At 41.9% G+C, this 12,424-nt stretch overlaps 1 protein-coding gene across 2 annotated transcripts in view; it reads left to right on the top strand.

Moving 5' to 3' along the window:
• Positions 1–12,424, top strand: part of tns2a (tensin 2a) — a 77,846-nt gene that overhangs the window by 57,873 nt on the left and 7,549 nt on the right. For both annotated transcript variants that reach the window (XM_084721775.1, XM_084721774.1), the window contains exons 10-18: positions 2,227–2,291; positions 2,780–2,863; positions 4,866–4,978; positions 6,550–6,610; positions 6,829–6,904; positions 7,255–7,384; positions 9,171–9,236; positions 10,111–10,227; positions 10,648–12,210. In XM_084721775.1, the coding sequence (XP_084577901.1) occupies positions 2,227–2,291; positions 2,780–2,863; positions 4,866–4,978; positions 6,550–6,610; positions 6,829–6,904; positions 7,255–7,384; positions 9,171–9,236; positions 10,111–10,227; positions 10,648–12,210 (2,275 nt within the window). The remainder of the gene's footprint in view (positions 1–2,226; positions 2,292–2,779; positions 2,864–4,865; positions 4,979–6,549; positions 6,611–6,828; positions 6,905–7,254; positions 7,385–9,170; positions 9,237–10,110; positions 10,228–10,647; positions 12,211–12,424) is intronic.

The raw sequence follows: 12,424 nt of genomic DNA, 5'->3' as shown, positions 1-12,424 counted from the left end.
TATTTTGAGCATTTTAACATTATGAGTCAAGTCATCACTCAGTTTATGATAAGCAAACCTGTCAATAAGAGTCAGTAACTGGCGATGTTGCCTGCTGACCACCACCTTTGCTATCCAGATAGTAGTCGTAGAAGACTCAGACCTGTACTTAAGTAAAAGTAACACTGTAAAAATCCTTTCAGACAAGTAAAGGTTCTGTGTTCAAAGTAGAATTTGGAAAAAGTAGAAATATGTGAGTATTATCAGCAAAATGTACATAAACTAGAAGTAAGAGTACTATTTTTGCAAATGGGAGTTGCAAAGGACTGATGGCCTTAGTACATGAGGCGCATGTTTTACCAACTGAGCTACATTTGAATGTCTCTAAGTCAGTTACACTTGCTTGTACAAGTTTAATCTCTCCATTCACTATGTTGGTTGTGAAATACAATAAATGAAGTTGGATATTGCCGTTAAAACACAACTTGACTAAAACCAAAATTACAGAGTGCACCATATAATTCAATAAACTGCTCCCACCCTCGCCTTAGAATTTACCAAACAACCTAGATCAAACTATCTACTTCCTCATCATTTAGTGAGTCATTTATGTCATCCTGTCAGGAGAGTCATGGCAATTTGAACTTTTCCACCGTTACCAAACAGCAAATAGCCAACACTGAGGGCGACCGAGCTCCCACGGCTCGTCTGGGTGTTTTATTTATTGGTTTTGGTCGGGAGAATTTAAATACTAAAACCAGACTACTTCTGTGGTCTGCTGGCTTTCCACAACATTCCGGCTACAGGCAACTCTCTCCCAGCTGCACATCACGCCAGGGACGGGAATGAACAACTTTCTGTCAATGGAGAATCGTCCAGTGAGAGCTAAACAGGCTTTAATTTGTGCTCAGTGTGGAGGTGCAGCCATCTCACTGCTGTCTGGAGGGGTCACATTAGGAATTTGAGGCTGGAATGTCTTTGGAATGCCTCAGGAAGTTAGGAGCACCCGGTGTGAAAAAAACACCACAGGGAGCTTTTTAATTTGGATTCGAACTGCTTGTCCACATCTGTCTGTGTCCCCGCTGTAGTCGCTCACTGACAAATGTAGTTGTTTAAAGTCACCGTCAGTTGAAATTCAGTTTTTATTTTAGTCATAATTTTAGTCATGGTTTCCTTAGACAGTTTCATAATACTCTAATGGATTTTACTGAAGGTTATTTCTCTTGGCTGTAAAAAAATAATTGGCAAGTAAGCATACCTTGAATTGTGTGTTGCGTCATTATATTCTCTCACATCATACAAAAATGAATGCATAAGTCATTATTGATGTGTCAGCATCAGTTTTACTCAGTAGATAAATCAGCAGTTCAAAAAATGTGTTAACTGCATCATTAAAGGGACAGTTCACCCTAAAAATCAAAAGTATGTATTTGTCTTCTGGCCTGTAGCTCTATTTATCTGTCAAGGCTTTTTTAGTGTGAGTTGCAAAGTTTTGGAGATGCCTGCCTTCTCTCAAATGTACTCGGACTAGATGGCACTCGACTTGTGGTAAAAATAATACAAAAAATACATTTGAGAAACTCATCAGCAATGTTTCTTTCCAGAAATCATGACCAGGTGACTCAAGATAATCCACAGACCTTACTGTGAGCAGTTTCACATAGGAACTACTTTCTTTCTAGAGCAGAATCTACCAGAACTACGTTCTTCCTACTAGAAAGAATGAAGCTCCTACATGAAACTGCTCGCTGTGGATTATCTTGAGTAGCTGGGTCATGATTTCTGGAAAGAGATGCTGGTATTGTTTCAGTGTTAATGGGACTGGTCACTAAATACAGTGTAACACCTGCTAAACTAGGCCAGCAACACATTATGTAACCCCATGAGTTTATTTTATCTGTTCCAATTACTTAAAATTATCATTTCAAACTCATAAAATTGAAACTGAAACTGAAATTAAAATGTGTTTATGTATTTATTTTTCATGACCTCTTAAGGTCCACCTGCATGGCCTTCATGGCCCACCAGTGTGCCGAGGACTCACTGTACTAGAACATATGTTTGTTGTCAAAATTAACACTGCTGCTGCCTTGTCTCTAACTGTGCCTCTCAATCAAATCAATCTCAATCAACCCTGCAGTCCAAACTGTCAGTTCTTACAAGCTGTGAAAATCAGTTGTCTTAGTACAAACCACAGTGCCTGCGGATGAAATCAGAGCATCATGACTTCTTCTCCTCCTCCTGCAGGGCAACAAAGGTAAAACAGGCGTGATCATTGCAGCCTACATGCACTACAGCAAGATCTCCGCAGGGTAAGTGTGTGCGTGTGTGTGTGCGCTGGAGACATCCAAATCCACAATTTGACATTTTCTTGTTCATCAGACTACTCACACATGGAACACGTTAGCGATCATTAAACTGACGTGCAAAAACACATTGGATGTAAATGGAACTATTTAAAGATGCATGGCAGATATGTTGAAAAACAGTGTATCCAGTGGCTGATGTGTTGCAGGTCAAGCACAATGATTTCCATTCAGACGCTGTTGATAAGTTGTTTGATAAATTAAGCCCAGTGGATTCTGCACAGGAACAGTGGAAACTGGTTTATCCTGTGGCCAGTGCCAGCTGTATCCTCTCCATGTACTTTCTGGCATCTAGAGAGTCTGGTGCAAGTCCCATGATGGAAATTGTTGGCTTAAAGCATGTGTGTGTGTGTGTGTGTGTGTGTGTGTGTGTGTGTGTGTGTGTGTGTGTGTGTGTGTGTGTGTGTGTGTGTTTGCATGCATTTTACGTGCAGGGCGGACCAGGCTCTCAGTACTCTCGCCATGAGGAAGTTCTGTGAAGATAAGGTGTCCTCTTCCCTCCAGCCGTCCCAAAACAGGTAGAGGCCACGGGATGGAATGAGGGGAAGTAGGTGGGGGTTGGTGGTGATTGAGGGTATTCCACATCATAGCAGAGGTTAATGAATGCACCCCCTCTTAGCATCCTATTTAAGGGAAAACAGCTTTTTAGCTTCTAGCTCTTCTTACCTCCAACTGCTGGATTTGATTTATCTTTTAACCCCAGGCTTCATTCTGTCTCACTGAAGACATTTTGACATGTAGCAGTAGGAAAAGCACAGGTGTAAATAATAAAATTGATAATGGTTTTAATATTGTGTGTGTGTTTGCTCTCTGGGACACTTGAATAGAACAGTGCCATTGATTGAAGGAGAAATGTGTAATATATCACTCATTTTTTTTCTTTTCTTTGTTTAAAATATCAATCTCTTGGCTATTAAACCTTGTAAGAGGACTACTTCCAAGTGATGAAACTTTTTATAATTAGTTGAAAAAATGTTACGTTCATTTAACAGCATAGTCGTAGTGTTTCCATTAATACACATTTTTAAACCATAATTCTTATTTAGCTTTGATTTAGAAGGGCTACAGAGTTGATATGTTGTGGTTGAGACACATCTGATAGCAATATTATTTAATGCATTTGTCAAAAAATACAAAGTTAGCCAGTTCCCTTTTTATGCCTGATTAAATCAAGTTATAATCAAAATGTGATGGAGCTAAAAGAAATCTGGGACAGAGCTATAAAGGGCCATCATTTTTTTTTTTTTACAAAGATGATTGTAGTAGCACATTTGATACCTATGCTATCAGTAGGTATTGGTAGTTTTAAATTGTGTGAATCGTTAAGGGTGTTTTCAGGCATGGGGCAAGTTTAGAAATTAAATAAAATTAAAGCAGACCAAAACATTTTATAAATGACATATGTTTCATATTCATAAATCCTTAAAGAATAAATTTCTACCCAAAAATTGCAAAGATTATGTGAAAATAAAACATAGTACCACTAAGGGAATATTTTAACATTTTGGGGAATACGCTTATTGAGTTTCATGCCAAGAGTCAGCTGAGAAGATCTTTGTCATGTCTGTACACTGAATATGCACTAGAGCCCAATGGTTAGCCTAGCCTAGCCTAAAGATAGGACACACTTTGCAGGGGAAAACTGCTGCTGCTGTTTAGTTCATACACAAATAGTAACAGTAACAATATTCACTCATTGCTCAAAAGTCATGCATGGACAAATTCCAGGATGTCACTGGTTTGGTCTAGCTTCATGTTTAGCATACAGACATACATCCAGAGTGGTGTTGATCTTCTCATCTGTCATATCAGTTGGGGGAAACAGCATGGTTCTGTCCAAACACAGCACGCAAGCTATTAGTAAGTTAGTAAGTTAGCTGTTTATAAGATTTAGAGGTGCTGCTAGGCAGATTTTGTTAAACTCTGGGCAGAGCCAGTCTAGCTGTTTATCCCTGTTACAGTTTTTTATGCTAAGCTAAGCTAACGCTCCCTTGCTGTAGCTTCATATTTTTATTTTTATTTCTCAAAATTACAAATTATTCCTTAATGAAGAAATTGCGTCAGTATGTATTACACTTACGTAAGCCTATTATCTCAGCAAGAAAACAAGTTAGTATATTTACCAAAATAAAGAACTATTCCTTTAACAGCAACATATTTATGGAAATTTCAGACTGATGTGATACTGAAGGCTTAAAACTGTGTCAAGAAAATGACAACAGATTCAGGAATGTTCCTGAATCAAGTTCAACTGTGACAGATGCAAAAATATTTTCTCAACTGACAGGCAGAAAGTTTTAGGAAAAATGTAATACTTAGACTCCAGGGCGATTTATTTACCTTCCTCAGTTTTATTTCTCCCTTGAAGAAACCACAGTTGCTGGCTACGTGACAACAGTCCGCTGCAGGGCTGTTTACATTTTTCTGCTCTCTTTTGGAGATATTGTTCATGATCTCTTTAGTTCACTTACCTCATATCATGAAGATCTCTTTCATTCTCTCTTTCTGTCTCTCTCGCAGGTATATCTATTACTTCGGGGGCCTTCTGTCCGGGGCGATCAAGATGAACAGCAGCCCTCTCTTCCTCCACCAAGTCCTTATCCCGTCTCTCCCAAACTTCCAGGGTGAAGGAGGTGCGATTCTTTTTTTAGCCAAATCACCACAACACAAAACACACGTGTCTGTTCCTCATACATGTCATTATGGATACATTACAGACTCGATCCTTCCTTAGTCCTCTGTATTTTGATGTGAAATATAGTAGAAATATAGCTTCTAGTAGTATAAACTATCAAATAATCATTTTAAATGCAGCATATAAGATGCAAATAATGAATACATAAAAGCAAACCTTACTGTTGCCAGTGGAAATGGCAAAAGTCCAGTTACAAACTGTAGTTGGACAAACCTGTACACAGTATAAACAGCAAAATGCAAAAAATAAAATTAAATAATATAAAATGTGTGTCATCTGAGACGTCAAATGACATTATAGGATAACAGAAAATAACTTATAACTTATCTCATACAAAAACAAAATTGTTATCTGGCATAACAGAGCTTAAGTTTGAACCTCAATCAGGCAGTTGTTCTGGCTACCTATAGAAATTTGCCACCTTAACCCTCAATGTCCACGTTTGTAAATTCATATTAAATTGACACATTTGCATAAAATCAACATTATATGTTTTTTTGTGTTAATCTCTAAAGACATATGATTTTACTACTTAGTGTATTAATGAGCAACAAGGGTAAATTAAACACATTTTAAAACACTTATTATCCTTTCAGCATTGTTTGAGAGTCATTTTCTCGACTGTCACTTTGACATTGGCTGACTGCCAGTTTTGGGACAGAATGCTCTAAGTCATAACAATATCAACAAATGTCAAAATCCAGTAATCTGAATTTCAGGCCTTAAAATGTCTTAAGTACAGTTTTGACAGACCTTAAAGATTGACTGGATCATGAAGTTATTGTTAGTTTTATGCAGTTGTATTATCTTCTGTCTCACTTTTAAATGTGTGTGGGGGGAAATGTATTGATCAAACTGTAAAAATTCTAAAACAAAGCCAACATGGTTTTTTTTTTCATATCCTTTATCATACGTTTGGCTAACCAACAAGACTAACAAGGCAGAACAAACCAAACCGTGAGAAAAGCAGTGAGCTCTGGAGAAGTGGTACACAAAACACGCAGTATTGATTGATGAAGTAATCATGAATCATTTACATCCCAAGTCACTTCAGAGCTACTGAAGCTGACTGACAGCTGTGCCACCGTCATCAGGAAACTATGTCACTCCTGTTGACGCCAAAGAGGAAAGGGTGCCTCATTTTCAACAAAAACGTGTTTCCTCGATTCCCTTTCCTTCTTCCATCTTTTCCTGCATCTCTCTCTCCGTCACATCTTCAGTGGAGTAGACTAAGCTACGACAGAGGGAAACATGGACATAATTAAGTGAACTGAGACGTACCCTCTGTCTCCTCTGTCTGAATCACAGCGGTGCTGCTGACTGTAGCCCTCATATATGGTCACATTCACCCTCCACCCACACAAACTAGTCTGTTTATCTTTAATCTGATGATCAAGTCCAGGAGGCGGGGGTGGCAGTCAGCACATTCCTCTGTCTTCATGTTGATAATGCCCGCTATGTCTAAATTTCTGCCTCTCGTCCTCCTCCTCCTCCTCCTCCTCCTCGCAGGTTACTACCCCTTCCTGAAGATCTACCAGTCCATGCAGCTGGTCTACACTTCAGGCATATAGTGAGTCTCTCAAGCTGCCATATGTCCAACTGATAGCACAAAGGGCATCTTTCTTCTTAAATCTTGTACTTTATTTCTTACCTCAAGGCCTCTTCAAGTTAGTAAATGTGAATTATAGCCACTGTCTTGTCAGAAATCTGTGACAACATACCAAGAAACACATCAGTTTGTCCATGTTTGGTCACAAGCTGTCTGTCTGTACATTGTTTTGTCTGCAGTGACCTTCAAGGCACTGGAGGCAGGCGTCTGTGTGTGACCATCGAGCCGGCTCTGCTGCTGAAGGGTGACATCATGGTGAGTTCACATGGGAAGGAAATGACAAACAGAGGACCCCTGACATGGGTGGGGTCGTAATCATGACTTAATAACTCTATCTTCAACAGACATTAACAAAATAAACAGAAGAACTGCTTTACAGTCGTTGGGTTAGGTTGCCATGTCTAATCTCTGAATATATAAACTTTGGTCTGGAAACAGGTTTTGTCACTTTGTTAACAAGTAATCATAATTTGTCTGTTTTGTGCACTCAGTCATTTAGAGACTGTAGGTGTCACACAAACCTTAAATTTACTGCTCAGACCCATCATTATCCCATACACATTTAGCTCTGGCTCTCTTTCGTCCTTCTCTGCTGCCCTCTGCAGGTCAAATGCTACCACAGACGAGCGCAGACAGCAGACAGAGACACCGTGTTCAGGCTGCAGTTCCACACCTGCACCATCCACGGCTCCCAGCTCTGGTTTGGCAAAGGGGAGCTGGATGAAGCTTGTACTGGTGAGTTTATGTAGGTGGTGGAGAAAGAAAAGGCTGATCAGATTAAAGAAATCAACGTCGGTAGATAATATGGTGGTAGTAGTTCTGTCAAAATGTATGAGAGGAGTAAGCTGTACCTGTTTTAAACTGGTCCAGTAGTGTTTGATAAACATTTCCTCTTATGGGAACTTCAGGAGTTCATGGAGTATACTGTGTAGTTGTATTGTGTTAAAGGTTTATTCTGAGATTTTTAAACCTGGACCCTATTTTTGACATATTTTAGGGTCTAAATGAATAGGTACAAAATGTTTAGGAATTGTCTAGAGCAGTCATTCCCAAAGACTGGTTCATGAACCCACAGGTGAGTCACAGGTGTTTTTATTTGGATCTCCAAATAAATAAAAGACTGTGGAGGAAAATCTGCAAAATTTAAGATTTATATCTGCAGTACCTCTATAATAAAGCATTTAAAATGTGTATATTGTTTTATTAATGAGAGGAAAAAACAAGACCATGTTAATTCTGCCTGAATGCACTTATTCTCTCATTTATGAAATGTCCTATACTTAAAAACCAAAAGAAGTTGAGAAAACTAAAAATTTCAAGACAACTTACTCACTTAAAAAGAGACTTTTTAAGCCCAAGCAAGTTTTAAAAAGACAACTTCCAACTAATATTTGGTTGAGATAATTTACGTTTCCTCTTTAGGTAAACCTTGCTCTTTAAGTTTTAGAAACCCACTAAAATTTTATTTAAAAAAATATTAAGTAAACTTGTTTAAGCAAAAGTGAATAATGGTTAATTTTTTAATACTTTCAATCAGTTGGTTGCATCTGGCACTTGTGGAGGCATTGCAGTAGGTGCTTCACCATCCGTTGCCTGGTGGAGATCTGCACTCCACTGACTGACCTCTTACAGTTGTGTATGAGTTCAACTTTTAATGTTGTATTGCCTTTCAGTGAGGCAAGGCAAGTTAATTTATATAGCACCATTCAGACACACGTGATTCAAGGTGCTTAACAGGAGCATAGAAACACATTAAAATAAAACATTAAAAGAACATTAAAATTGCATTTGAGATATAAAAACAAAAGCTAAAAACAAGCCAATTAAAAGTTATAGAAATTGCATTTAAAAGACATAAAAACAAAAGAAAAGCAAACAAATCTAAATTATAAATTACTTACATAGTCCCACTTTAAATGGCTCTTCAGAGTGGATTTTGCCTCCTTGGATTCTCTTAAATTATCAGTCAGGCACAATTTGTTAATTGGTGTAGGATGATCACCACATACAACTATCTGAGATAATAGCAGCTCTTAAGAACTTAGCATTGTGGGAACGTGTTCACAGTGGTTTACTACCTAGAATGGCCTCATAATGCTGTGGTTGAATAAATCCCTTAATAGTAGAAGCTTAATCCCCATCCTGGACATAATAACAGCTCTCTGGAGGCGGCTATATGGAGAATGAGTTGTACTGTATGCAGGGAGCAAGCGTCTCTAACTATCCCTCAGAGAGCGTGAGGGAAGTTTGGTGAGCACTGCTCTGTTGCTTAAATCCATAATGAATATGCTCATTACCTCATTTCCTCCTTGGTTTAACTTTCTCTGAGATTACAGAATATATGGAGCTGAGAAGCAAAGGAAGTTGAATATGTGGTTATCAGACCATGACACTAAATAAGGCATTAAAAATGTACACAAACACACCCTGAACACATCTGTGGAACGTATTGATGAGTATATTTTCATAATTGTTTCATTTTACCCTCTATGTTGAGCATTTTTCCTTTTCTTCTACCCAGATGAGCGTTTTCCATCTGATGCCACAGTGGAGTTTGTCTTCTCCTCTGGCCCTGAGAAAATCAAAGGTTGGTTCACTCAACTTCACATTCTTCCTAAAGGGATTGCTGGTATTATTTGAAGTGCAGTTGTACGAGGTACTTATTCATAGTCAGTGTATTACCTGCAGTAGATGGTTGTCAATGCGCCTCCAGTGTGGAGAAATGTCTGGAGTACTAGCACAGAAGTTCAGCAGTGTACTGCTGGGGATATGGTCAGCACCAAAACGTATTTTAGACACTTAAAAAAAAAAAAAACAGTTTAAATGTACGTTATATTTAGGATATTTTCACTACTTTTCCTTGCCATCAGACAGCCTGTCCAGCAACCAGACTCTTCTTGCAAAAACAGCAATTTTGGGGCCTGGAGTTGCTGGTCTACAGCTGCCTCAATCATTTAATTTGTTTGAGTTATTGTGTGACTTTGGTAAATCAGAACCAGCTTTTTAAAACACCAAATTCACAAACTAACTAACTGACCGAGGCAGCAGTAAACCAGCAACTCCTGGGTTGTGTGAGATAAAATGGCTGATTTTACCAGTGGGGTTTGGTTGCTTGTGAGAGAGCAATATTTGGCTGATAAAATGCCCATAAAAAATATAGTTTCCACTGCAAAAAGCTGCATGACAGCAGGGTAAAATGGTGAAATATTTTAAATGTAGTGTACACTTAAACTGATATAGATTTTTTAGGTAGCTAAAATGCATTGCACTGACCCTGTCCGCATTGCTCAGCTTCCTACATTAGTATTCCTGCTGCTTCTCCAAACTGGGAGCGTGCAGACCACCATCTAAGGTAGGTAATACACTGACTGTATATCTGTTCTGCTTTAGCTCATATTTGTCGAATGGGTTAGAAAGGAAACAAATGCAAATGCATGTCAATTAAACGTGTCTTTCCACAGGCCGCGAGTACCAGAAGAATGACCCAGCTGTCACAGTCGACTACAACACTGCTGACCCAGTGGTTCGCTGGGACTCCTATGAGAACTTTAACCAGCGATACCAGGACAGCCTGGAGGGTAACACACTAACTGTTCTCTTCATACTCCATCTCAGCTTGTTGAAGAGGTTGGCACTTTTTGCCTAAACCTCTAGCTCTACTATTGTAATTCTAATCCTGCACAGTGTCATTCCTAGCCATTTCCACAATCAGATAGCATAGATTTCAAGTAGAAACAAAATGACAACCGAACACAGCTGTTGAATAAAGTCCAAACAGGCTTATGAAATGGATCTATACATAACTAATAAGAATGTGGTCACATGCAGCCCAGACTATTTCCGAACATGGTCTGAGATGTGTCCCTAATTCATCTTTAGCACATTCACACCTGCACCTAGAACTGCCCACTTGTGATCAGCTCACCCAGGACACATGTTAATGCCAGGTGTAAACAGGCTCTTTGAGAACTGATCTGAACTCTGTGTCTTTGTCTCAGATATCGCCCACACCAGAGGTCCTCTCGATGGCAGTCTGTACGCTCAGATAAAGAAGCGCAGAGGGCCCAGCTCTGGTTCTCTCACATCCACCAATGGCAGCAATGCAGCGGCAGAAGACAGGCCAGATCATCTCATTGCTCAAGGTTCTGACTCCGCCCTCTCTGCCCATTCCGTCCACTTAAACCAATCATCCATCCATCCTGACCACCAGGAGGAGCCCGTCCGCCCGCCGCCTCCTACCAGACAGGAGAGGGAGGAGCTGGAACGTCTTCTTGGAGGCATTGAGGGGAACCCAGACGGAGAGCGAGAAACGGCCATCTTAGATGACGGAGACTCTTTGCCCTCTGGGACGCTGAGGCTCAACCGCTCCTGCTCCTGCCGGGATGGTTACAGGTCGCAGCGCTGCGCCGAGCCTGGCTGCGATCGCACCCTCCTCATGCCTAATGGTTACTGCCTCGACCGGGCTCCCGGCACCAACGGGCACCATGGGGCCACACCCTCCGCCAGCCCCAGCCCTGCCGCTCCTCCATCACATATGGATCTGTGCCAGCACTATAGCCCCCGCTCCCACCAGTCCCTCCCACCACCGGACCTGGTGTGGGATCGCCAGAGCGGTCCGCCACACTACCTCCACCGCTCCTGCTCGGAGGCTCCGTCATCTCGACACATCTGTCCGTACCCGACGCCAGACCTCACCCCGCACCCTCACAACCACCCGCACCACCACCCAATGTCCGCCCCAGGTCGCCTCTACTGTCGAGACGACGACTACGGTCCTTACCACCACCCTCCTCCACCTCACAACCACCACCATCCCCACCCGCACCACCCCAAACCCTCCACCAGCCCCACCTACCATGACATAATGCTGATGGATGGTCTTCCGCCCCCCGGCTGCCCCTGCAGGGACTGCAGCATCAGGAGAGAGGACTCGGCAGCCTATCACAGCCTGAGGCTGGACCGCACTGACAGCTTCCACTGGGACAGAGAGGCAGAGCTTCAGCAGAGGGAGGTGGGGCTGAGGAGAGCCAGGGAGGCGGAGTTACCCAGAGGGTCAGAGCTCCACTGGGAGAGAGATCCAGGGCTGAGACGAGGCAGGGAGCTGTCCCTCCACTGGGAGAGGGACAGGGAGGCTGAGCTGCAGTGGGAGAGGGATAGAGAGGCTGAATATTGGCACAGGAGGGCCACCGTAGCCTCCTACGGCCCACAGGGTCACGACCTCCCTGCCTTCACATTTGACCCCTTGCCATCGGGTCATCCGGCTTACCCAGAGGCGTCCAGGTCCCACGCCCACTCCCACCTGGACCTTAAGTACAGCAGCAGCAGCAGCGGCTACCAGACGCCCCGCCAGGTGTGTCCCTGCTCACCATATCAGCCCTCGCCGTCCGAAAGCAGGGGCTACGCCTCGGGCTACCAGTCTGAGTCCACGTCCCCGCTGCCTCCGGCCTCCTCCATGACGGGGCCCTGTGGCCATAGCAACGGCCCAGCAGCAGAGCATAACCACAATCACCACCATCACCATCCAGACTCGCAGCAGTCATATGGCTCTGACTCACACACTGGTGAGTCACGTTAAAACAGAGACGCTCAGATTTGTTTTTACATCAACAATGGGAACTGGGAGGATACAAATGATCCATAATCAGCAACAGCATGCACTAAATAACTTGTACTTAACTAGTCAGATTCCTTTTACATTACTCACCATCTCACTACCTTTTCTTGATTTTTACGCCACTAAGACTTATTGGTGCAGCTCAGCCTTGACATGCAAAA

Source organism: Lutjanus erythropterus, chromosome 6, assembly GCF_056507025.1.
Source record: "Lutjanus erythropterus isolate fLutEry1 chromosome 6, fLutEry1.hap2, whole genome shotgun sequence".
Lineage (NCBI taxonomy): Eukaryota > Metazoa > Chordata > Actinopteri > Lutjaniformes > Lutjanidae > Lutjanus > Lutjanus erythropterus.
The sequence above is the reverse complement of the archived record's forward strand: the minus strand, read 5'-3'. Positions and strand labels throughout refer to the sequence as shown.